This window comes from Trichechus manatus, unplaced genomic scaffold, assembly GCF_000243295.1.
Source record: "Trichechus manatus latirostris isolate Lorelei unplaced genomic scaffold, TriManLat1.0 scaffold00024, whole genome shotgun sequence".
Classification (NCBI taxonomy): domain Eukaryota; kingdom Metazoa; phylum Chordata; class Mammalia; order Sirenia; family Trichechidae; genus Trichechus; species Trichechus manatus.
The window spans coordinates 20,013,511-20,037,513 of NW_004443960.1; the positions used below are offsets into that span (position 1 = coordinate 20,013,511).

The window sequence follows — 24,003 nt, forward strand, 5'->3', positions numbered from 1 at the left end:
GTGAGTCCAGATGCCTTTTAAACCCTAACTAGTAGAATCCTGAATCATTATCCAATGGCCATTAGCATGGCCGCACCACCACCACCTCTGCCCTCACTAAAGCACTGAGTTGACACAATTGCTTCTATTCTCTCTCCTAGACAGACCCCTGCTACTGCAGGGGATCCACAGCAGGGCAGAATGAACCATCAGTGTGGTACCAATGCATCCATTAGTGTCCTTGTCCCAATTAATAACTAAATATCATCCATCCCATGTCCACATGGAGGTAACGATTAGCAAACTTGTGTAGTTAGATTTGGGAGATTGAGAATCCATTCATCATCACACCAACGTTCATTGAAGCATTATTCACAATAGCCAAATGGTGGAAACAACCCAGTGTTGATCAACAGATAAATGGATAAACAAAATGCGGTATATCCTTACAATGAAGTATTATTCAGCCATAAAGAGAAATGAAGCTATAACACATGCTTACAACACAGATGAACCTTGAAAACATTATGCTAAGTGGAATAAGTCAGACACAAAAGTACAAATATTCTATGATCCCACTTATATGAAATATCTAGAATAGGCAAATGAATAGGACAAAAGTTTATTCGTGGTTATCAGAGGTAGGTGGGGGGTGGGGGAATGGGGAGATATTTCTTAAGGGGTACTGAGTTTATGTTAAGGGTGTTGAAAAAATTTGAGAATGGATAGTGGTGATGGTTGCACAATATGGTGAACATAATTAATGTTGCTGAATTGTAGGTGTAAAAATGGTTGAATTGGCAACGTTTTTTTGTATATAGACCACAAAAAAAATTTTTTTTAAAGAACTGAATCATCTGTTGACTAGTCATTAATAGCCATAAATAAATTAATATTTGCATCCTACAAGTATATTCAAGTGTCACAAATGTTAGCATTTCACACCAGGGAACCAAGGTCAGCCAACATTTTCCTTGGACAGACTCCTTCTTGTTACCTCATTGTCCACATTCTGTTTGTAGGAATGGAAGACTTTAGGGTCCAGGAAGGGAAAAGAAATGAATGAAGCTGGCCAATTTAAGAAATATTTTCTCTTAAGACTGGTGGTTCTCTCTCTTTTTTTAAAATAATTTATTTTTGTTGTTGTTGAGAGTATACACAACAGAACATACACCAAGTCAACAATTTCTGCATGTACAATTCAGTGACACTGATTACATTCTTCAAGTTGTGCAACTATTCTCACCCTTCTTTTCCAAGTTGTCCCCCTGCCATTAATATAAACTCGCTGCCCCCTGAGTTTCCTATCTAACCTTTTAAGTTCCTCTTAAGACCTGTGGTCCTCTTGATTTATCTAACGTTTTCCCAAGTTTTTTTTTTTTTTTTGGTGCTTTAAGTGTAAGTTTACAATTCAAGTTAGTCTCTCATACAAAAATTTATACATACATTGTTATGTGACCCTAGTTACTCTCCCTATACTGTGACAGCACACTCCTCCTTTCCGCCTCAGATTTCCTGCATCCATTCAACCAGCTCCTGACCCTCTCTGCCTTTTCATCTTGCTTCTGGACAGGAGCTGCCTATTTAGTCTCATGTATCTACTTGACTAAGAGGCACATCCTTCACAAGTATCACTTTATGCCCCACAGTCCAGTCTAATCCCTGTCTGAAGAGTTGGCCTCAGAAATTTTTATAGTTCTGGGGTGATAGAAAGTCCAGGGGCCATGTTTTCTGGGGTGCCTCCAGTCTCAGTGAGACCATTAAGTCTGGTCTTCTTACTGGAATTTGAGTCCTGCACCCCATCTTTCTCCTGCTCCATCAAAGACCCTCTGTTGTGTTCCCTGTCAGGATGTTCATTGGTGGTAGCCGGGCACCATCTAGTTCTTCTGGTCTCAGGCTGATGAAGTCTCTGGTTTATGTGGCCCATTCTGTCTCTTGGGCTAATACTTTCCTTGTGTCTTTGGTGTTCTTCGTTGTCCTTCACTCCAGTTGGGTTGGGACCAATTGATGCATCTTAGATGGCCGCTTGCTAGCTTTTAAGACCCCAGACGCCACTCACCAAAGTAGGATGCAGAACATATTCTTAATAAACTTTGTTATGCCAGTTGACTTAGATGTCCCTGAAAGCATGGTCCCCAGACCCCCACCCCTGCTACTCTGTCCCTTGAAGTGTTTTGTTGTGTTCAGGAAACTTCTTAGCTTTCAGTTTAGTCCAGTTGTGCCGACTTCCCCTGTAGTGTATGTTGTCCTTCCCTTCACCTAAGATAATGTTTTCCCACTCTTGATGAAGATATGGATATAAAAAGTCTTTCATTTTCTTCTTTAATATGAGGAAAACAACAATGCAAGGATGACAGGACTATAACTGACTCTCTGATGGGGACAACACAGAGTGGTGGGGACCATGGTAAACTGGATAGCACTTCCCCATCTAAACAGGGAAGTTGCTACTCAGCTTTTGTCAAATGTTGTGCTGTTAGAATGCCATCCCAGTGTTGCCAGGTCTTCTGATTTTTCAGGAAGAGCCAGAAATAAGGATTTAAAGTTTTTTCTTTACATTTTTTGAGGTGAAATTCACCTAACCATAAAATAACCATTTTAAAGTGAACAGTTCAGTGGCAGTTAGTACATTCACAATGCTGTGCAAATACCACCTCTATCTGGTTCCAAAACATTTTCATTACCCCAAAATAAAGCCCCATATCCATTAAGCAATCATCCCTCTTCCTCCCTTTCCCCAGCCCCTGGCAACCACCAGTCTGCTGTCTTTCTCTATGGATATACATATTCTGGACATTTCATATAAGTGGAATCATACAGTATGTGTACTGTGCTGTCTGGCTTCTTTCAGTTAGCATAATGTTTTCGATGTTCATCCATGTTGTAGCATGCATCAGTACTTCATTCCTTTTCATGGCTGAATAATATCCCATTGTACATATATACCACAGTTTGTTTATCCATTCATACACTGATGGACATTTGCTATAAACATTCATATACAAGTATTTGTTTAGACATATGTTTTCATTTCTCTTGGATATATATCTAAGAGTAGAACTGCTGGAACATACAGTAACACTGTGTTTAACCATTTGAGGAACCACCAAATTGTTTTCCACAACAGCTGAACTATTTTACATTCCCACCAGCAATGTAGGTGGGTTCCAACTCTCCACATCCTCACCAAAATTTGTTCTTTTACTTGTTTTGTTTGTTTAATTTTTTATTATGGCCATCCTAGTGGGTGTGAAGTGGCTCTTTAAAATTTTTTTTCCCTAAATTTTATTGATTTTGTTTTTGTTGAGAATACACATAGCAAAACATACACCAATTCAACAGTTTCTACTTGTACAATTTAGTGACATGGATTACATTCTTAGAGTTGTGTGACCATTCTCACCCTCGATTTCTGAGTTGTTCCTTCCTCATTAACATAAACTCACTGCCCACTAAGTTTCCCATCTAATCTTTTGAGTTGCTGTTGTCAGTTTGATTCCATATAGATAGTTCTTAAAAGAGCATAATGCTCAAAGTCAATGTTATTTACTAGTTAAGCTAAACTATTGTTCTGTTTTAAGATGACTTTGGGAGATATTTTTGATTTAAGGTTTCAAGATTATCTCAGGGCAATAGTTTTGGGGGTTCATCCAACCTACATGGCTCCAGAAAGTCTAGAGTCTGTGAGAATTTGAAATTCTGTTCTGTATTTTCCCCCTTTTGATCAGGATTCTTCTATGGAATCTTTGATAAAAATATTAAGTAATGTTAGCCAGTCACCATCCAGTTCTTCTGGTCTCATGGCAAAGGACGTAGTTGTTCATGGAGGCAATTAGCCACACATTCCACGTTCTCCTCCTATTCTTGACTCTCCTTCTTCCTCTGTTGCTCCAAGCAAATACAGACCAATTGTTGTGCCTTGAATGGCCGCTTGTAAGCTTTTAAGACCTCAGGCACTACACAGAGAACTAGGAGGCAGAACAGAAGCACTAAATACATCATTAGGCCAATTAACTGGGATGTCCCATGAAACCATGACCCTAAACCTCCAAGCCAAGGAACCAAATCCCATGAGGTGTTTGGTTGTACATAAGCAGCCTCAGCAGCTACTCTTTTTTTTTTTTTTTTTTTTGTTGTAAATATATCACACAACTTTTGCCAATTCAGCTTTTTACAGGTGTGCAACTTACTGACAGCAATTACAATAATCAGCTGTACCAGCCGTACTCTTAATCAATGTGATTTTTCCATCACTCTTAACCCCCTTTTTCCCACTCCCTCCTGCCCCTGGTAACCACTAATAAACTTTGGTCTCTATACGTTTGCCTTTTCTTTTGTTTTTTTTTTAATATATAAATGAGGTCATACAATATTTGCCATTTTGTGATTGACTTATTTCAGTCAGCATAATGTCTTCAAGTTCTATCTATGTTGTAGCATATATCAAGACTTCATTTCTCCTACTGCCTGGGTAGTATTCCATAGTATGTATATACCACATTTTGTATCCTCTTATCTGCTGATGGACATTTAGGTTGTTTCCACCTTTTGGCTATTGTGAATAGTGCTTCAATGAACATTGGTGTACAAGTCTCTTTTTTAGTCTCTGCTTCCAAGTCTTTTGGAAGGAGTGGAATTGCTGGGTCATATGATAGTTCTACTGGTAGTTTTTTGAGGAACCACCACACTGCTTTCTACAACAGCTGTACTATTTTGCATTCCCACCAGCAATGGATAAGGGTTCCAATTTCCCCACATCCTCTCCAACATTTCTTATTTTCTTTTTTTCTTAGCCATCCTAGTGAGAGTGAACTGGTATCTCATTGAGTTTTGATTTGCATCTCTCTGATGGCTAATGACACTGAGCATCTTTTCATGTGTTTGGTGGCCATTTGAATGTCCTTTTTGGGGAAATGTCTATTCAAGTCCTTTGCGTATTTTATGATTGGGTTGTCTTTTTTTGTTAAGTTGTCAAAGTTTCATATATATTTTGGTTATTAGATTCTTGTCAGATTTATGGTTTCTAAAGATATTCTTCCATTGGTAGCTTGTCTTTTCACTTTTTTGGTGAAGACTTTTGATAAACAAAAGCTTTTAATTTTTATAGAGTCCCTCTTATTTATTTTGTCTTATGCTGTTTGTGCTTTTGTTATTGTATTAGATAATCTATTGTTGAAAGCTAGGCCTGACAGCGTTGCCCCTGGTTATTTTTCTAAGAATTTTATGGTTTCAGATTTCACATGTAGGTCCTTAGACCATTTTGAGTTTGTTTTTGTATATGGTATGAGGCTTGGATCCTGTTCCATTTTCCTGCATGTGGAAATCTAATTTTCCCAGCACCATTTATTGAAGAGACTGTTCTTTCCCCATTGAATGGACTTAGCACCCTTGTCAAAAATCAACTGACCATAAATGTGTGGGCTTATTTTTGGACTTTGAATTTTATTCCATTGGTCTATGTGTCTATTGTTATACGACTACCAGGCTGTTTTGATTCTGTAGCTGTTTAGTATGTTTTAAAATCAGGAAGTATGAGTCCTCCTACTTTGTTCTTCTCTTTCAACCTTGTTTTAGTTATATGGGGCCTCTTGCCATTCCATATAAATTTGAGGATTGGTTTTTCAGTTTCTGTAAAGAAAGCTGTTGGAATTTTGATCGGGATTGCATTGAAACTATACCTTGCCGTGGGTAGTATTGACATCTTAACAATATTAAGTCTTCCAATCCATGAACATGGACCATCTTTCCATTTATTGAAATCTTTCATCTCTTTCAAGAGTGTTTTATAGTTTTCATTGTATAAGTCTTTCATGTCCCTGGTTAGATTTATTCCAAGGTATTTTATTTTCTTAGATGCTTTTGTAAATGGAAATGTTTCCCTAATTTCACTTTCATATTTCTCATCGCCGGTGTATAGAAACTCAACTGATTTTTGTTTGTAGACTTTGTACCCTGCAACGTTGCTAAATTCCTCCGTCAGCTCTACAAGTTTTCTTGTGGATTCTTTGGGATTTTCTATACATAAGATCATATGCGAATGGAGATAATCTTACTTCTTCTTTTCCAATCTGGATACCTTTCTTTTTTAAGTTTATTGTGCTTTAGGTGAAAGTTTATAGCTCAAATTAGTTTTTCATTCAAAAATTTATACATAAATTGTTTTGTGACATTGGTTGCAATCCCCGCAATGTGTCAGCACTCTTCCCCTTTCCACCTTGGGTTCCCCGTGTCCATTCATCCAGTTTTCTTGTCTTTTCCTGCCTTCTCATCTTGCCTTTGGGCAGATGTTGCCCACTTGGCCTCATATACTTGACTGAGCTAAGAAGCACGTTCCTCATGTATGTTAGCATTTGTTTGGTAGGCCTGTCTAATGTTTGTCTGAGAAATGTGCTTTGGGAATAGCTTCAGTTCTGAGTTAGCAGGGTATCCAGGGGTCATGATCTCAGGGGTTCCTCTAGTCTCTCTCAGACCAGTCAGTCTGATCTTTTTTGAGATTTCGTATTTCGTCCTACATTTTTCTACCACTCTGTCCAGGATCGTCTACTGTGAATCCCTGTCAGAGCAGTTGGTGGTGGTAGCTGAGCACCATCCAGTTATTCTAGGCTCAGACTGGTGGAGGCTGTGATTCATGTGGTCATTTAGTCCTTTGGGCAAATATTATCCTTGTGTCTTTGGTTTTCTTCATTCTCCTTTGCTCTGGACAGGAGGAGACCAATAGATGTATCTTAGAGGGCTAGTCACCAAAGTAGGATGTAGAACATTTTCTTTATGAACTATGTTATGCCAGTTGACCTAGGTGTCCCCTGAGACCATCGTCCCCAGCTCTCATCCCCAGTAACTTGGTTCCTCAGGGTGTTTGGATGTGTCTAGGAAGCTTCTATGACTTTTCCTTGGTCAAGTTGTGCTGATTTCCCTATATTGTGTGCTGTTTTTCCCTTCACCAAAGTTAACTTGTCTACTCTTTAGTTAGTGATTTCCACTCCCTCGTAACCATCAAAGATTTTTTTCTGTGTGTAAACCTTTTCTTGAGTTTTTGCAATAATGGTCTCATACAATACTTGTCTTTTTGTGATTGACTTATTTCACTGAGCATAATGCCCTTCAGATTCATCCATATTGTGAGATGTTTCTCAGATTGATCATTGTTCTTTATCGTTGCATAATATTCCATTGTGTGTATGCACCATAATTTATCTATTCATCTGTTGATGAACACTTAGGCTGGTTCCATCTTTTTGCTCTTGTGAATAATGCTGCAATGAACATAGGTGTGCATATGTCTGTTTGTGTGTCAGCTCTTATTTCTCTAGGATATATTTCTAGGAGTGGGATTGCTGGATTATATGGTATTTCCATTTCAAGCTTTTTAAGGAGTTGCCATGTGATTTTCCGTAGTGGTTGTACCATTCTACATTCCCATCAGCAGTGCATAAGAGTTCCAATCTCCCCGCAACCTCTCCAACTTTATTATTTTCTGTTTTTTTGATTAGTGCCAGAATTATCGGGGTGAGATGGTATCTCATTGTAGTTTTGATTTGCATTTCTCTAATGGCTAATGATCGCAAGCATTTCCTCATGTGTCTGTTAGCTGCCTGAATGTCTTCTTTGGTGAAGTGTCTGTTCATATCCTTTGTCCATTTTTAAATTGGATTACTTGTCTTTTTGTTGTTGCAGTGTTGAAGTATTTTGTAGATTTTAGAAATTAGACCCTTGTTGGATATATCATAGCCAAAACTTTTTCCCAGTCTGTAGGTTCTCTTTTTACTCTTTTGGTGAAGTCTTTTGATGAGAGTAAGTGTTTAATTTTTAGGAGCTCTCAGTTGTCAAGTTTATCTTCTGGTGCAATCTGGATAGATTTTATTTCTTTTTCTTGTCTTATGCTCTGACTAGGACTTCTAATAAAATATTGAATAGAAGTGATGAGAGCGAGCACCCTTGTCTTGTTTCTGATTTCAAGGGGAAAGCTTTCAGTATTTCTCCATTAAGTATAATGTTGACTGTTGGCTTTTCATATATGCCCTGAATCATAATGAGGAATTTCCCTTCTACTCCAGTCTTCTTTAGGGTTTTCATCAGAAAAGGTGTTGGATTTTATCAAATGCTTTTTCTGCATCCATAGAGATGATCATGTGGTTCTTTTCCTTTGTTGTATTGATGTAGTGTATTACATTAATTGATTTTGTAATGTTGAACCATCCCTGCATTCCTGGAATAAACCCACTTGGTCATGTTGTATGACTCTTTTAATATGATGTTGGGTTCTGTTTGGTAGTATTTTGTGGAGGATTTTTGCATCTATAGTCATAAGAGATATTGGCCTGTAGTTTTCTTCTCCTGTGGTGTCTTTGTCTGGTTTGGGTATCACATTATGTTTGCTTTATAGAATGAATTAAGGAGTATTCCTTCCTTCTCTATCTTTAGGAAGAGTTTAAACGGTATTGGTGTCAATTCTTCTCTAAATGTTTGGTAGAATTCCCCAGTGAAGCCATCTGGTCCCAGACCTTTATTTTTTGGTGTGAGGAGGAGGTTTTTGATCCCTGAATCCATCTCTTCACTTGCTATGGGTCTACTGAGACTTTCTATTTCCTCTTGAGTCAGTTTGGGTAGGTTGTGTGCATCTAAGAGTTTGTCCATTTCATCTAGATTATCCAGTTTGTTGCCATACAGTTGTTCATACTATTCTATCATAATTCTCTTTATTTCCATTGGGTCAGTTGTATTGTCCCCTCTTTCTTTTTTTATTTTGGTTATTTGCATTCTTTTCTTTGTCAGTCTGGCTAAAGATTTGTCAATTTTAATGATCTTTTTAAAGAACCAACTTCTGATTTTATTGATTCTCTCTATCGTTTTTTTCTGTTTTCAATTTTACTTATTTCTATTCTGGTCTTTGTTATTCCTTTCTTCAGTAAGTTTAGGCTTAGTTTGTTCTTCTCTTTCTAGTTCCTAAAGTTGTCAAATTAGGCTGTTAATCTTTCTTTTTTCATGTAGGCATTTATTGCTGTAAGTTTCCCTCTGAGTACTGCCTTTGCTGAATGCCATAAGTTTTGGTATGTTGTGCTTTCATTCTCATTTGACTCTAAGAAACTTGTGATTTCTTCCTTGACCCATTGGTAGTTTAATAGTTTAATTTCCATATTTTTGTGTATTTTCCATATTTCTTTCTGTTATTGATTTCTTGCTTCACTCCCTTGTGGTCAGAGAAGATACTTTGTATGATTTCAATCTTTTTAAATTTATCAAGATTTGCTTTGTGACCTAAAATGTGGTCTCTACTGGAGAATGATCCATGTGCACTGGAGTAGAATGTATATTTTGCTGTTGTCGAGTGGAGTGTTCTATATATATCTGTTAAGTCTAGTTGGTTTATAGTGTCATTCAGGTCCTCTGTTTCCTTGTTGATCTTTTTTCTAAATGTTCTGTTCAATATTGAAAGTGATGTATTGAAGCCTCCAACTATTATTGTAATAGTATCAATTTCTCCCTTCAATTGTATCAATGTTTGCTTTATACATTTAGGTGCCCCAGTGTTGGGTGCATATATATTTATGATAGTTAAATCTTCTTGATTAATTGACCCTTTTATCACTATATTATGTCCATCTTTATATATTTGGACAGATTTTGTCTTAAAGTCTACTTTGCCTGTATTAAGATTGCCACCCTGGCTCCCTTTTGGTTATTATTTGTATGAAATATTTTTTTTTCATTCTTTCACTTTCAACCTATTTGTGTCCTTGGGTTTAAAGTGTGTCTCTTGTAAACAGCATATAGTTGCATCATTTTTTTTTATATGCATTCTGCCACTCTGCCTTTTTATTGGAGCATTTAGTCCATTTACATTCACTGTAATTACTGCTAAGAAGTGACTTACTTCAGCCATTTTGTTATTTGTTTTTTGTGTGTCTTAAGCCTTCTTTGTCTTTGTCCTTGAGCACTGCTTGCTTTTGTGTTTTGTTGGTTTATTGTAGTGGTCCTTTTTGGTTCCCTTCTCCTTTCCTTTTATGTATGTTTTTAATATATTCTCTTAGCAGCTACTATGAATATTACTTTTAAGAGCTTGTACTTATAACATTCCAGGGAAAGTTGGTACCAACTTAACTTCAGTAACATACAGGAAATTCTGTATCTATGCCATTCCTCTATTCCCCTCTTTTGTTGTTGTTATCACTAATTACATCTTTTTATTTCATGTGTCCTGTGTCATAATTCTATCTTTGCCTTTTATATATTTGTTATTAAAAAACATGAAGGACAAAACATTTAGAATTATCAAGCATGAATACCTTATTACTAGGCCTTATACTTTCCATGCATTTCTCTTTATTAGGGAACTTTCTTTTTATGTGTAGCTTGAATTACTTTCTAGTGTGTTTTCCTTTCCATCTGCAGAACTCTCAGTATTTTTTGTAGGGCTGGTGTGGTAGATATCAACTCTCTCAGCTTCTGTTTGTCTGAAAATGTTTTAATTTCACCCTCATCCTTGAAGTATAGTTTTGATGGGTATAGTATTCTTGGCTGACAGTTCTTTTCATTCAGCACTTTAAATATATTATTCCATTGCCTTCTGGCCTCCAGTATTTCTGAGGAAAAATTGACACTTAATCTTATTGGAGATCCTTTGTATGTGACTGTTTGCTTCTTTCTCATTGCTTTCAGGATTCTCTCCTTATCTGTAATTTTTGAGAGCCTAACTGTTATGTGTCTTGGTATAGATCCCTTTGGGTTTATCTTGCTTGGGGCTCTTTGATGTCCTTCATCAGATTGGGGAAATTTTCTGTCATTATTTCTTCAGATGTTCTTCCTGTTCCTTTCTCTCTCTCATCTTCTTCTGGAATTCCCATGATGGGTATATTAGGTTTCTTCTTGTTTTCCCATAATCCCATTAAACTGTGTTCAGCCTTCTTGAGCCTCCATTCTTGTTGCTCTTCAGTGTCTGTAATTTCAACTATCCTATCCCCTAATTCTCTGATTCTTTTTTCTGCCTGATTAAGTCTTTTTGTAAGCCCTTCTATTGTGTTTCTCATTTCAGTTATTGTCCCTTTCAGTTGCAATATCTCTTTTTCTAGATTCTCATTTTGTTTTAGCATTGTTTTCCTTATTTCTTTTAGCACTTTGTCTATGTTTTCCCTTAGTTCTTTAATTATGTTTAATGTTATATTCTTCCATTTTTTCATTATTCAGTCATCCCTAGATGCACTTTCACTCCCTTTGTCATGTTCATTTGGATGGGCCATTATTTCTCTGTTCTTTGTTTGTCTTGTGATTTTTTGTTGGGGCTTTGAAATTTTTGAGGGTGTTAACTTTCTGTTTTTCCCAGTATTTGGTGTTTTTGCCTGCATGACTTTCTGCAAGAAACTCTTATGTGGGAAGAGCCTTCAGCCTTTGCTTACCATTTCCTCTCCCTGTATGTGATAATTGGGATTAATTGGGATTCAAAGTTCCAGATCTCGTTTTTTAACTTTCAGTCTCTCCCAAACATACCAGAGAACACACTCTGGCCAGTATGTCCACCAGCTGGCATTGCCACTCAGGTGAGATATCGTGTACTAATCAATCTGATCACCAAGGGGTGCAGTCCCCTCTCTCTGGTTATTACTCCCCTCCTTCTCTGATTTTGCAATCATGTTTTTAGTCAACAAACCTACACCCAGAGAGCCTTCTTCAGGGCTGAGTGTTGCCTCTAGTTTTGCCTGAAGTTTCCTTCCCTGCTCTGTGGGGGCTGATTATATCTGAGCTGGAATTCAAGGGTGCACAGGCAGATTTTCCTTTGTTTCAGGAAGAAGTAGGGCTAGCACTCCCCAGAAGGACCTCCAAGAGATCTGTCTTGTTTGTTTCAGAGCCCCAGTGGCCCTATGGTGGTTGGGGTATTGGTCTTCACTTAGGTGACCCACCTCCTGACTCCACTGTATGGAACCTTCTCTAGGAGTTCATATCAGTCCAGCAGCCAACAGTTACCAGTTGAGGGAGAGGTAGTCACACTCCAAATGGACCTCCAAGGAGGTCTGCCTTGTTGCTATCAGAGCCCACCCCATAGTATGTTGGCTGTGGGTGTAGCCTCCACTCAAGATGCCTGCTTCCCAGCACACAGCAGCAGCCTCAGTCAGCAGTGCTGACTGTAAGGGGGAGCAGATAGACACAAACTGATCCCCAGGAGGTCTTTCCTGTTGGTTTCATTTGCCTGAAAAATGAAACAAACATGTTTGCAGGCTTATTCTGGCACATGGACCCCAGTTTACGTGGCCCAAACAGTCTGCCACACAGCTTTGGGAATTGACTTTGCTTCCTGCCCTTTCCTGCCTTGGCCACTGCCAGTAGCCAAGTGACTTCTGGAGGACTGCTTGTTCCCATCCCCCAGATCTGTACCAGCCAGGACGTGGATGAGCTCCTAGCAGAAATCCAGAAGGCCCAGAGCCTGCTCCAACACATCCAAGCCCTGTGCCACAGCGGCCCCTATAAGGAGCTCGCCAGCACGATGAAGGAGGTAGGTCATGTGAGCATAGATTTTGGGACCCTCCCAAAGGCACTCAGCAGACCTGTCATGGGATACCCTCACTCCGTCCTGCTTTTCAACCTGTGTCTCAGAGGGCACAGCTGTAGAAGTATATCACTTCCTGAAAGTGAAATAGGCAAACCCCCTTCCAGCTGTACCCCATAGCTCTGAGTTGGATGGGGTTGGGTGGGCTTTTCATAGTGCCAGGAGGATCCTGATGGATTTTCTAACTGAAAAATTCATTTCAGAGAAAAACCAGCAGGCTCTAGTCACCCACTCCACCCTGTCACTGTCTCTTCTCCTTCCCCCCAATTTGGAGAGAAATTTTGAGATGAAAAACTCAACCACATGGAGCAGGCTGTCATAAAGATCATCTTTTACTATGCCAGCACCTTGTTTAGGGCAAACATCCTTGCTTGGTGACTTGGTTAATTTAACACTGGCAAGATAACTCAGCCAGCTTATGGACACAAACACCTTAAACGCTATATGCTGTTTAGACTGCACAGAAAACTTAACTATGGATAGAAGGGAACCAAGACTGGGTTTACAGGTTCATTGAGTGAAACATGAATGTGAGGGACCAGGCTTTTCTCTTTTTTTTTTTTGGCGTCCCTAGGTGGGCTCGAAAGGACTAGGCATTTTGACCTGTCTGGGTGTGGTGAAAGAAACACAGGACTGAGAGACAGTGATCTTAAATTTTAGTTCCAGCTCTTCTACTGATTATCTATAAATAATAATAAATATTAGGATTATAATTATAATAGTTCTCATTTATTAAGTGCTAATTATAAGGTAAGGAGCCCTGGTGGCACAGTGGTTAAGCGCTAGGCTGCTAACTGAAAGGTCAAACCCACGAGCTGCTCCTCAGGAGAAAGATGTGATAGTTAGCTTCTGTAAAGATTACAGCCTTGGAAACTGCATGGGGCAGTTCTATTCTATCCTACAGGATTGCTATGAGTTGGAATCAACTCGATGGCAATGGGTTTTTCATCATAAGATAGGCACAATGCTTAATCCTTTAATGCTTTTATCTTCACAGCAACAGTCTGAAGTAGGTATTTTATTATTCCCATTTTGAGGAAATTAAGAGATTAAATTACTTGCCTGAGATCACATAGATAGAAATAGATTGAGTTTGAATTGAACCCAGGTCTATCTGACACCAAAACCTTACCAGGAGTTTCCCAAATGAAGTGTATGTATTATTTGTGGTATGCAAGATGATTTTAGGTGGTACATGGATTAATGTATTTTTAAGATGTTATGTACTTATTTCATTCAAAACTAGTTCATTATACTAGCAATGTATCTTTTAAAAAATTCTTTAAGAACAAAAAGGGAGTGAATTTTAAAAATTAAATAAAAATAATGATTAAAAAACTTTAATGTTACATGCTTAATGTTCTTTTAAAAATGTTGAGTAAATGATAGTACAGTGGTACTCAGATATAGCAAAATTCATAAAGTTTGAGAATTGCTGCCCTTTGTTTTACTCATCTTTGACTTTATACACTAGCTATGTGATTTAACCTCTCAGAGCATTAGGTTTTTTGTTTTTGTTTTTGTTTGTTTTCATTCTGAAAGGGGGCTGGGCTAGATCAGGCCTCCCTAAATGATTTTCTGTAGGAACTAGTTTTTAGTTCTCTGAAGCATAGCATTTTGAACCCATCATCTGAGAGGGGCTATACGTCATCTTACAGTCTGTGGTGCTATCTCAGTGGGAAGGTAGGGTAGGGGAAAGGAGGATGGTAAATGAAGGAGGAAGGGAGTTGATGGGTACATCTCCTTCTTCCTCAGAACTTCCAGAAATCTCAGAAAAGAGGATGGGGAAGGTGGAACCGCCTTTAATTTATCAGATAATGTTTAAGGTGCTCACTTGGGGAGAATGTGTGTGTGTATGTGTGTGTGTGTGTGTGTGTGTGTGTGTGTGTGTGTGTTGGGGGGCAGCGTTGGGGAGCAAGGGGAGGTTGAGGACTTCCCAGCTGTAAAATATGATTATGCAATGAAGCTTTTTATTTAATTTAGATTTCCACAGAGATTGCAAAAGGGCCACTTACAAGTCTCTTGCCTAAACCCCCAAAACATGAGGGCCCCCTCACAATCGAGTTCCCAAACTTGGACAAGACTTCTGCAGAATGGCTAAAGATCAATGGCCTAAAAGGTAAATCCCCAAAGAGGGCAGAACCTAGGACACAGATGACTAACTAAAAGGCATGAAATCTTTGGGGCTTCATGAAGAGTGCCTCAAACCCCACTATTTTTGCAGCCAAGAAGTTAAGCCTGTATCAGGTTCTGGCACCCAACGCATTCTCTCCCGTGGAGGAATTTGTGCCTATTCTCCAGAAAACGGTATCATCAACCATCTATGAGGTAATTCAGAAAGGACATAGCGTTCTTTTCAGCCCTCTGCATGGCAGTTCCTTTGCAAAATTTCCTGTCGTCTTAAATGTTCAGGCAATAAGAGTCAGAAAGTGGAGACCAAGGAGTGTGGGGCCTGGCAGTCTGACGTGGGATGCAGGCTTTGTCAGTCAGAACCCTAGAACTCTCATCAAAGCTACTGTAACTACTGTTTTTCAAAGATCTGAAAACGTAGCTTGGGAGATGGGGCAAGAGGGAATATATCTGGTACCATGGTCACCTCCTTCATGAAGGTTTTCCTTCACCCCACTCAGAACAGACTCACTGTCTTTTGTGTCCCCACTGTACCTTGTAGATCTCCAGTAACATGTTAATATGCTTGTATTTTTACATGTCTAAATCCCCACTAGACTGTATGAGCCCTTTAAGAGAATCTCTTCTCCAACAGTGTATCCCCAACAATTGACAATTGTTAATTGACAGTCAAGAAGTCAATGAATATTTACTAGGTGGATGAGTGGGTGGGTAGATGGAAGGAAGGATAGAAAGAAGAATGAAAAGAAGGATGGATGAATACATGAATGGAAATACTGATGAATGAATGGAAAATAGGTAAATGGAGGGATATGTGGATAAAAGCATGAATCGATGGGAGTATGGAAGGAGAAATGAAAATGGATGACAGGAATGGAATAAAGGATAGATGAAAGGATGAAAGCAAAAATTAAACAAAGAGTGGAAGGATGGAGAAATGGAAGGAAGGAATAATAGGTGAATAGAAACAACTGTGGAAAGATGGGAGAATAAAAGGAAAGAGGGACGGAGTGAGGGATGTATAGTTCTTGCAATGGATGGATGAAAGACTACATGAATGGAGTGTTAGTTAGGGACATGGACATGATGGCTTGGTGAAAGATGAAAGAACAGGATGAACAAACTGGATTTTCAAACTGTCCATGAAGGCCTAGCTGGGTTCCAAACCTAAGAACCCATGGCCAGTATGTTTTCAGATCTCTGACACTGCTGTCTATTACCAAAACCCTCCAATTGTATCTTATAAGTAGGACTCGGATGTGCAAAAGAGCCTCCTGAGAAGGCAGCCTGGCTTGATGTCAGCATGGTTCATTCAGGGGACCGCTCTCCTGAAGGCCGTCTGCTGCTGAGGGGTGATCTGACTGCAGATGTGCTCAGAGTCCATTTCCCTCTTGTGCATCTGATCAGGAAGACAGTGTTTAAGTTAAACTTACAGTCCCTTCTCCATATCTGCTTCTGTTCATCTTCCCCTCCCTCTTGCCCATGTTGGAGTGCAGAAGGCAATGGTACAATTTGAGTGGCACGACGGGACAGTGAAGAACATTCACGTGGACCCACCCTTCCTCTATGAGTACCAGGTCAGTGAGAGACCCAGTCAGTCAAGATAAGGGTGTGGGGAGGAGGGTGGGAGGAAGACACCATGGGATGTGGAGACACCAAGTCATTGGCTGAAATCCCTCTTGTAAACAGAGCCAGTGTACCCTCCCCACAGGGACCTCTGGATATACCCTCCTCACTGGGCAGGGACCAGGACACCTCAAATACCTCTAATCTTTTGGGGCAAGATCTCCTTCCTCCCCACTTTGAGGCAATGGGATACTTTGACTCTACTCTTCCTGGTCTTGTGGCAGACTCTCCCATGATTTAGTAGAATGTTTATATTGCCTGGGTACCCATGGCTCTGACACACCATGCCAATTGGGGTCTACGCCCTTCCCTCACAGACCCCTTAATTGGCCTTCTTTGAGCAGTCACTCACTGTGTATGGCTCATGGGTTTGCAGAAACAGCTCAACAGAGCTATGCGGATGTATGAGAGGCGGATCGAGTGGCTCTCCTTGGCCAGCAGAAGAATCTGGGGCACTGTCTGCGAGAAAAGGTACCTCCCCCCAAGCAGTGCCCTTCCCTTCATGGGTCTGGTGTGTGAAACAGCACTTATCCACTCATGAATTCCCCGTCAGTAGCATCAGAAGCTATTGCTATCATTGTTAGCTGCCACTGAGTTGGCCCCAGACTTTAGCGACCCCACTTGCAACAGAAAGAAATGCTGCCCAGTCCTGCACCATCCCCATGATTTGTTGTAGATTGGACTGCTGTGTTCCATAGGGTTTTCATTGGCTGATTTTCAGAAGTAGATTGCCAGGCCTTTCTTCCTAGTCTGTCTTAGTCTAGAAGGTCTACTGAAACCTGTGGGCATTGGTGGTTCCGTGGTAGAGTTCTCACCTTCCACATGGGAGACCTGGATTTGATTTCCAACCAATACACCTCATGCACAGCGACCACCCTTCTGACAGTGGAGCCTTGCATGTTGCTATGATGCTGAACTGGTCTCGGTTAGGTTAGGGATCAGTAATCATTCAGCAGAACCCCTGGAAGAGAAAGAAGACACTACCATTATCATCAACAATAGTAATATCATCAATGTGTCACTCAGGATTCTTTCAGTTACAAAGTGACAGAAACTTAATGCAAATTGGCTTAAGCAAAACAAGGACTTTTGGTTCAGGTAACTGAAAATTCTAGAACAGATTTGACAGCTGTCTTCAGGAATGGCTGGATTCAGGGGTTCATGTATGTCAGGAGTCTATCCTTCATCTTTCAGCTCTATTTTCTTCTTTGATGATCTTATTTCCAGGCAAGCTTTGAGTATTGTTATAATTAGCTTATAATTAATTAACCAAGGATCAGAGAAGTTTGGTGACTTGCCTAAGGCCATACTGCTAGTTGGAGGTGGTACTTGAACCAAAGTCTTTTGACTCCAAACTCAGTGGATTTTCTTTTGCTGTCCATCTCTGTCTCAAAATGAGAATTGGTGGGGGATAGATGTTATATAAGATTTAAAGTAGTAAAAGAAGGGGGAGGCAAAATGGGGCTAGAGATCTTAAAATAGAGGAGAGAGGAAACAAAAAGATTCAGAATTTCCCAAGAGGCCTAGATACAAAGACTTCAACTTACAATAATACTGAGTGCTAGTACTTTGAAACACGAAAATCATCCCCTGCCCTTTAAATCATCTTCACCATCTGAGACTTTATTTTGTTACAGAACCTCCTGGAGGACAAGGTTCCATGATCCCTCCTCAGTCTACTGTTGTAAACCCCTCTGCTGTGAATCTGGCATGCCAAAATTCCCCTGGAAAAAAATTTAAATAGTCAAATGGAACAAAATAAACATTATCTGAGAGATTCGGTTCTCCTCGTAAAGCTTGTGTTTCTTTTTAGGGTGGTTATACTGCTTGATATCTCTGTGACCAATTCCATGTACATTATTCATATCCAACACTCCCTGCGACTGCTGCTTGAGGAGCAATTGTCCAACAAGGACTGCTTCAACATCATCGCGTAAGCGTCCACGGTGGGGAGGGGAGGTCATGTGTGTTGAGATACCATTGCTTCTGGCAGGTAGCTGGGAGACAGAAGCTAGGAGCATCCAGCATCCTAGGATGGCCACTGGTTTATCTGATTTGGATGGTCTTGGTTGGGGCATTGAATAATTAAATGGTTGTAGGAGGTCCCACTGGGGCGAAGGTGATAAGTGGCCCAAAACACACTGCTTGATCAGCCAGGATAAAGTAACCCAGTCCATTGCCCCCATTTGGCTTCCAAGCTGGTAAACACAAAAGAGAAAAAGAAGGGCTACCAGATATGCCCTAGCCTCAGTCCCAAGCTTGGTTCTAGCAAGCCACAAGATTTCAAACGTTTAGGATTCCAAATCTAAATTTTAATTATGTATATATATATATATAGCAATTCTAAATTTAAGTTATACACACACACGCTCACACACATGTGCACATTTTCTCTTCTGATTCATGTTTTCTTATTGTGGTAAATGTATATGTAACAAAATATTTGACATTTCAGCAATCTTCACATGTATAGTTTAGTGACATTAATTATGTCCATCGTGATTTTCAAGCATCACTCTTATCCATTCCCAAATTATACTACCACCCTTAACAAAAGCTCAGTGTCCCCTAAGCAATGACTCCCCTTTTCCCCCCTCCCTCCCACTCACCCTTGGTAACCTCTAGTAAACTTTAGACAAATCTCTATATACTTGCCTATTCTAGATATTTCATATAAGTGGGATCATATGATATTTGCCCTTTTTACACATTTTAATATATATGCATTTTATACCATTTTAACTAATTAGAGGAGAAAAAGAAAAGGAACCTACTTGAAGTGTACATTTTTACACAACTTCCCAGGACATGTTCTAAACCTATTAAGTCAGCAGTTAGATATTATTCTGTACCAGAGCCTAATCTTTTGCTAGTAAATCCTACAGAAAAATGCTTAAAGTTTTAGAGAATTTATCCATTCATTTATTTATCCATTCAACAAACTTTTGTTGAAAGCATGCCATATGCCAGTCACTGTGCTTGGCATTGGGGATACGGAAGTGAATATATACAACACCTGTCCTCAGGGAACTTATGGTCTGGTAGTGGGAGACAGGTATGTTAAAAAATAAGTGCTATTAAGTGTTTTCTGTAGAAATAGGAAGGAGGCTGGATCCGGAACAGTGAGGGATCAAAGGCAGAATCAGGCCATTCTGCCTGGGTGGAGTGAAGTCCGGGAAGCTTCATAGAGGAGGAGACCTTTTAGCTGAACCTTGACAAATAAATAAGAATTTGCCTAGCACGTGAGAATGATGGGGGTAATGGGAAGAAAGGACTTCCCAAGTACAGGAAACAACATGAGCAGAGGCACAGAGGTGTGAGGTACTACAGAAACTTTGGGGACCAGCAAGTAGTTCAGTATGGTTATCGAGCTGGGGACAGGGATGAGGAGAGATTGTGCATGACAAAAAAAAAAAAAAAAAAAAAAAAACAGATGATGGAGGATTTACGTATGCCATGCTCAGGATTTTCCTATACTATAGAACATATAGGCATTGAAGGATTTTAGGCAAGTTGATCATATGATCAGATTTGCATTTTCAAATACTCAGGTAACTATGTGAAGGATGAATTGAAGAAGTGTAATGCTGAAGGGAAGGACACCAGTTAGGGACTATTGCAAAAATCTGCACTCTGTTGACTGGGCATGAACCAAGGCAATGGGAATGGAAAGAAAGGGGTGTCTATGAGAGGTGTTGGGGAGTGAGAATCTACAGAGTATTGTCACTGTTTGACGATAGAGGACGAAGGAGTGGAGAAGAGATGAAGATGTCCTAGGTGGAGTAGATCTTTGGAGGGGAAGATGGTTTTAAACATGTAGAGCTTGAGATTCCTAGGGATTCTCAAGATGAGATGTCCTGCTGGGAGCTCCAGTGATGAATTCTAGGCAGAAAATATGGGTTTAAAAGCCATCAACGTTTTGGTTGTATGGTTGAAAACATGGGAGTGGATGAGTTGCACCTGTGGAGAGGTGGAAGAGGGACAGAAGACAACCAAAGACAACTTGGGAAGCATCAACATTTGGAGGGAGATCAGAAGAAGGGAACCACCAAAGGAACACAAGAAAGAAACAACCACAGAGGTAGGAGGAAAACCACCAGAGAATGATGTTAGGAAGTCAAGGGGAGGAAGGTTTTAGAAAGACTCAGACAGATCCTGCAGAAGCAAAAAAGGAATAGAGGAGTGAAAGAATCCATTGAATGTGGTGATAGAGGTCACTGATATGAAAACAATGAGATGTAATTTTTTTGCAATTCAGATTGGCAAATATTTGAAAGATCAATAATGCCCAGTGCTGGAGATGATGCGAGGAAAAGGGTTCTCTCAGAAACTGTTGGTGGGAGTGCAGTTTGGTATAGCTCTCTGTATGAAATTTACATGTACAATACAGTGACATTAATTACATTCATCATGCTGTGCAACCGTGACCATTATCTGTTTCCAAATTTTTCCATCACTTTTAATAGAAACTCATACCCCTTAAGCAGCAACACCCCCTTTTCTCCTCCCTTCCACCCTGGTAACCACTGATAAATTGTGGTCTCTATACATTTGCCTATTCTAGATATTTCATCCAAGTGGGATCATACAATATTCTTTTGTGACTGACTTATTTCAGTCAGCATAATGTTTTCAAGGTTTATCCATGTTGTAGCATATGTTGGGACTTCATTTCTCTTTCTGGCTGAGTAGTACAAGTTTCCCCGGATATCCGAAAGCAAAATGTTCCTATGAAACCTTCAGTAAGCCAAAATGGCATAAAGCGAAGAAGCAACTACCATTAATCTACATGGGAAATTTTTTCAGCATTCCTCAACCCAAAAAATAACCTACCACATCATACCAAATAACCCATAAAATCTTAAAATAATACTATCAAAGCTATGGTGATTTGATGCTGAGATGCCGACTGTAGTTCCCAGGGAAGGAGCTTGGCGACCCCACTCTCACTGCTCGGGGTGCGAGCTGCGTCTTTAATGGCTTGCCGCAAAATAAGCACTGAACACCGTTTCCCCTTTTCCCTTTTTATCCTAAAAGAAAAATTCTCCTCAGATTTCTTTTGGTTAGTGAAAACAAGTACTAATGTAGGTCTTTCCTAAAAGTGAAAGTGGCGTAAAGCAAACTTTCCAGAAGTTGGGGGGGGGGTACTTTTATTCCATTATATGTATATACCACGTTTTGTTTATCCATTCAGCTTTTTGTGGACATCTAGGTTGTTTCTACCTTTTGGCTACAACGAACATTGGTGTACAAGTATCTGTTTGCATTCCTGCTTTTAATTCTCTTGGGTATATACCTAGGAGTAGAATTGCTGGGTCATATGGTAATTCTATGTTTAACTATTTGAGGAAGGAGGAAGTTATTATTTTTTTATAATTTATTTTAATGTTTGTAGGAGGAAGTTATTTTTAAGTATGAAGAGGCTTAAACATGTAGAAAGGCACTGGGGAAGAGGGAAGTAGAGACAAATGGGAGTGTGTGTGTGTGTGTGTGTACATACAGGTATCTATGGGACAACACCTCAGAAGAGCTCGCCAATGATGAAGTCAAGAGCTCAGGTGGAAGAATTAGTCTTAAATCAGAGAGGAGACACCTTTCCTGATAAGAAGATAAATCTTCTTCTCAAGGATCTTAAATGCTGTCTTATAGGAAAAATAAGATATGCATATTAAAAAAAAAACAACTATAGTACAAATAGAAAGTGTGTTATGAGGGGAACCAGTGCTAGGAGAGCTTAATTAGGGTGGAATCACTGGCTTCTTGGGGGATGGGGAAGTTCACATGGAGAAGGGAGAGGGTACATGTTCCAGTCAGCAACGCAGCTGGGAAGCTTGCTAAAGCTGGTCCTCGCTGTGTCTCAGTTGGGAGCCCAGCTCTGTTCACACCTTGGCTATGCTGGGACATGCCATGAAGAGCAAGGAAATTCCGTGACTGGCCCAGGCCAGTGAGATCCTTCCATTTTGAGTGCGCAATCAGAATTTTGCCCCCGTAGAAGCCTGGGGAGCCCAAAGAGCAGGGCCACAGGGTAGACATGCCTCCTGCCTAAGAACAAGCCCTCTTTGCTTCTTTCAAAGGTTTGGAAGCACAATTGAAAGTTGGAGGCCTGAGATGGTTCCCGTGAGCCATGACAATTTGCAAAGTGCCTGGCGGTAGGTAACTGCTTGATGCTGTGCCCGAGGGCAGCCTTGGCCGGTATGATTTCCTCTATCCCTCTGTCGGCCAGGAAGTAGCTCGCTACAGAATGGGCAGAAGTCAGAAGACAACTGCTTTCCACTCTCTGCCCTCTCCCACACCACTGATCCACGTTAGCCCCCTCTCCCTGTGCGGCCTCATAGGTAGCCTTCTCCCTCGGCATCGTCTTCCTCTTCCTCCCCAGGTGGGCTCTGAGCCTTCGGTGCCGGGGCAGCAGGAACGTCCTCAGCGCCCTGCGGAAGGCTGTGGAAGTAGACTTCAAGGACAAAGACAAACACCAATCCCAAGGCATCTACCTCTTCACTGGGGGCATCCCTGACCAGGACATGGTGGGTAGGCAGGGTCCTGGGCCCTGTTATCCTTAGTGACTCCACATCTTCCCCCAGGTGGGAGCCCAGCAACTGGTTTCTCCAGCATGACTTTCTAAACCAGCACATCTCAAACTTTAATAACTCACCTGGAGATCTTGTTAAAATGCAGGTTCTGATTTAGTAGATCTGAGGCCAGGCCTGAGAGTCTGCATTTCTAACAAGTTCCCAGGGGATGTTGCTACTGCTGGTCCACAGACCACACTTACATAACAGCCAGGGTCTCTGGGCAGCATTCCGGACCACACCCTATTAGGTTGTTGAAATTGTGACCCAGGCTCATTCATCTCTATCTTCAGTGCTGCATACTAGTCTGGGCACACAGTAGGCCCTCAAGAAAGATTATGAGGCTGAACTGACCTGAGGCTACAGCTGTGGGTTTCTTCTGCTCTCTCCCGCCATAGTCCATGCTGAGTGCTTACATGGCTGAGGTCTGTGGGGGCTGTGACCTTCAGCTGAACGTGTGCCTCTTCTACGTGGGTGAGCCAGAGATGGACAGCACGCCTCCTGCCTGCTATGCCAGCTGCACTGACACAGCCAATGCCTACAGGGAGGCCACCCGGGCTGCTGGTGGTCGCTTCCACTGGTTTGGAGACACAGGTGCGTGTTAGCGGACCTTTCCATCTCTCTTTCCAGTCAACTGTCTTAGTACCAACATGCTCCCTCACGCAGTAGATGTATTCCAGAAAATCTGTATATGAAAATCACATTTAGACATGTTGTTGTTGTTAGCTATTGTCAAGTCGGCCACCGATTCATGGCGACCCCATGCTCAACGGAATGAAATGCTACCCGATCCTGCAGCATTTCCATTGGTTGTGCATTGTACTGTTGTGGTCCATAAGGTTTTCACTGGCTGGTTTTCAGAAGTAGATTCCCAGGCCTTTCTTCCTAGTCCATCTTAGTCTGGAAGCTCCACTGAAACCGGTTCAGCATCATAGCAACACATACCACTTTAAAATATTTTAGAATGTCAGAGCTGAAAGGGGCCCTAAAGATCCCCTAGTTTCCAAGAGAAAGAAGTAAAGTGCATCCAAATTGGTAAGGAAGAAGTTAAACTGTCCCTGTTTGTGGATGATATGATACTATACATAGAAAACCCTAAAGACTCCACGAGAAATCTACTGGAACTAATAGAAAGATTCAGCAGAGTAGCAGGATACAAGATAAACA

At 40.6% G+C, this 24,003-nt stretch overlaps 1 protein-coding gene across 1 annotated transcript in view; it reads left to right on the forward strand.

Annotated features, from left to right (window-relative positions):
- Window positions 1-24,003, forward strand: part of VWA3A (von Willebrand factor A domain containing 3A) — a 61,328-nt gene that overhangs the window by 19,715 nt on the left and 17,610 nt on the right. Inside the window, exons 11-19 of the mRNA XM_004373455.2 lie at window positions 12,335-12,460; window positions 14,498-14,633; window positions 14,739-14,842; window positions 16,141-16,221; window positions 16,647-16,741; window positions 18,084-18,203; window positions 22,345-22,419; window positions 22,647-22,791; window positions 23,235-23,430. Coding sequence (XP_004373512.1) covers window positions 12,335-12,460; window positions 14,498-14,633; window positions 14,739-14,842; window positions 16,141-16,221; window positions 16,647-16,741; window positions 18,084-18,203; window positions 22,345-22,419; window positions 22,647-22,791; window positions 23,235-23,430 — 1,078 coding nt within the window. The remainder of the gene's footprint in view (window positions 1-12,334; window positions 12,461-14,497; window positions 14,634-14,738; window positions 14,843-16,140; window positions 16,222-16,646; window positions 16,742-18,083; window positions 18,204-22,344; window positions 22,420-22,646; window positions 22,792-23,234; window positions 23,431-24,003) is intronic.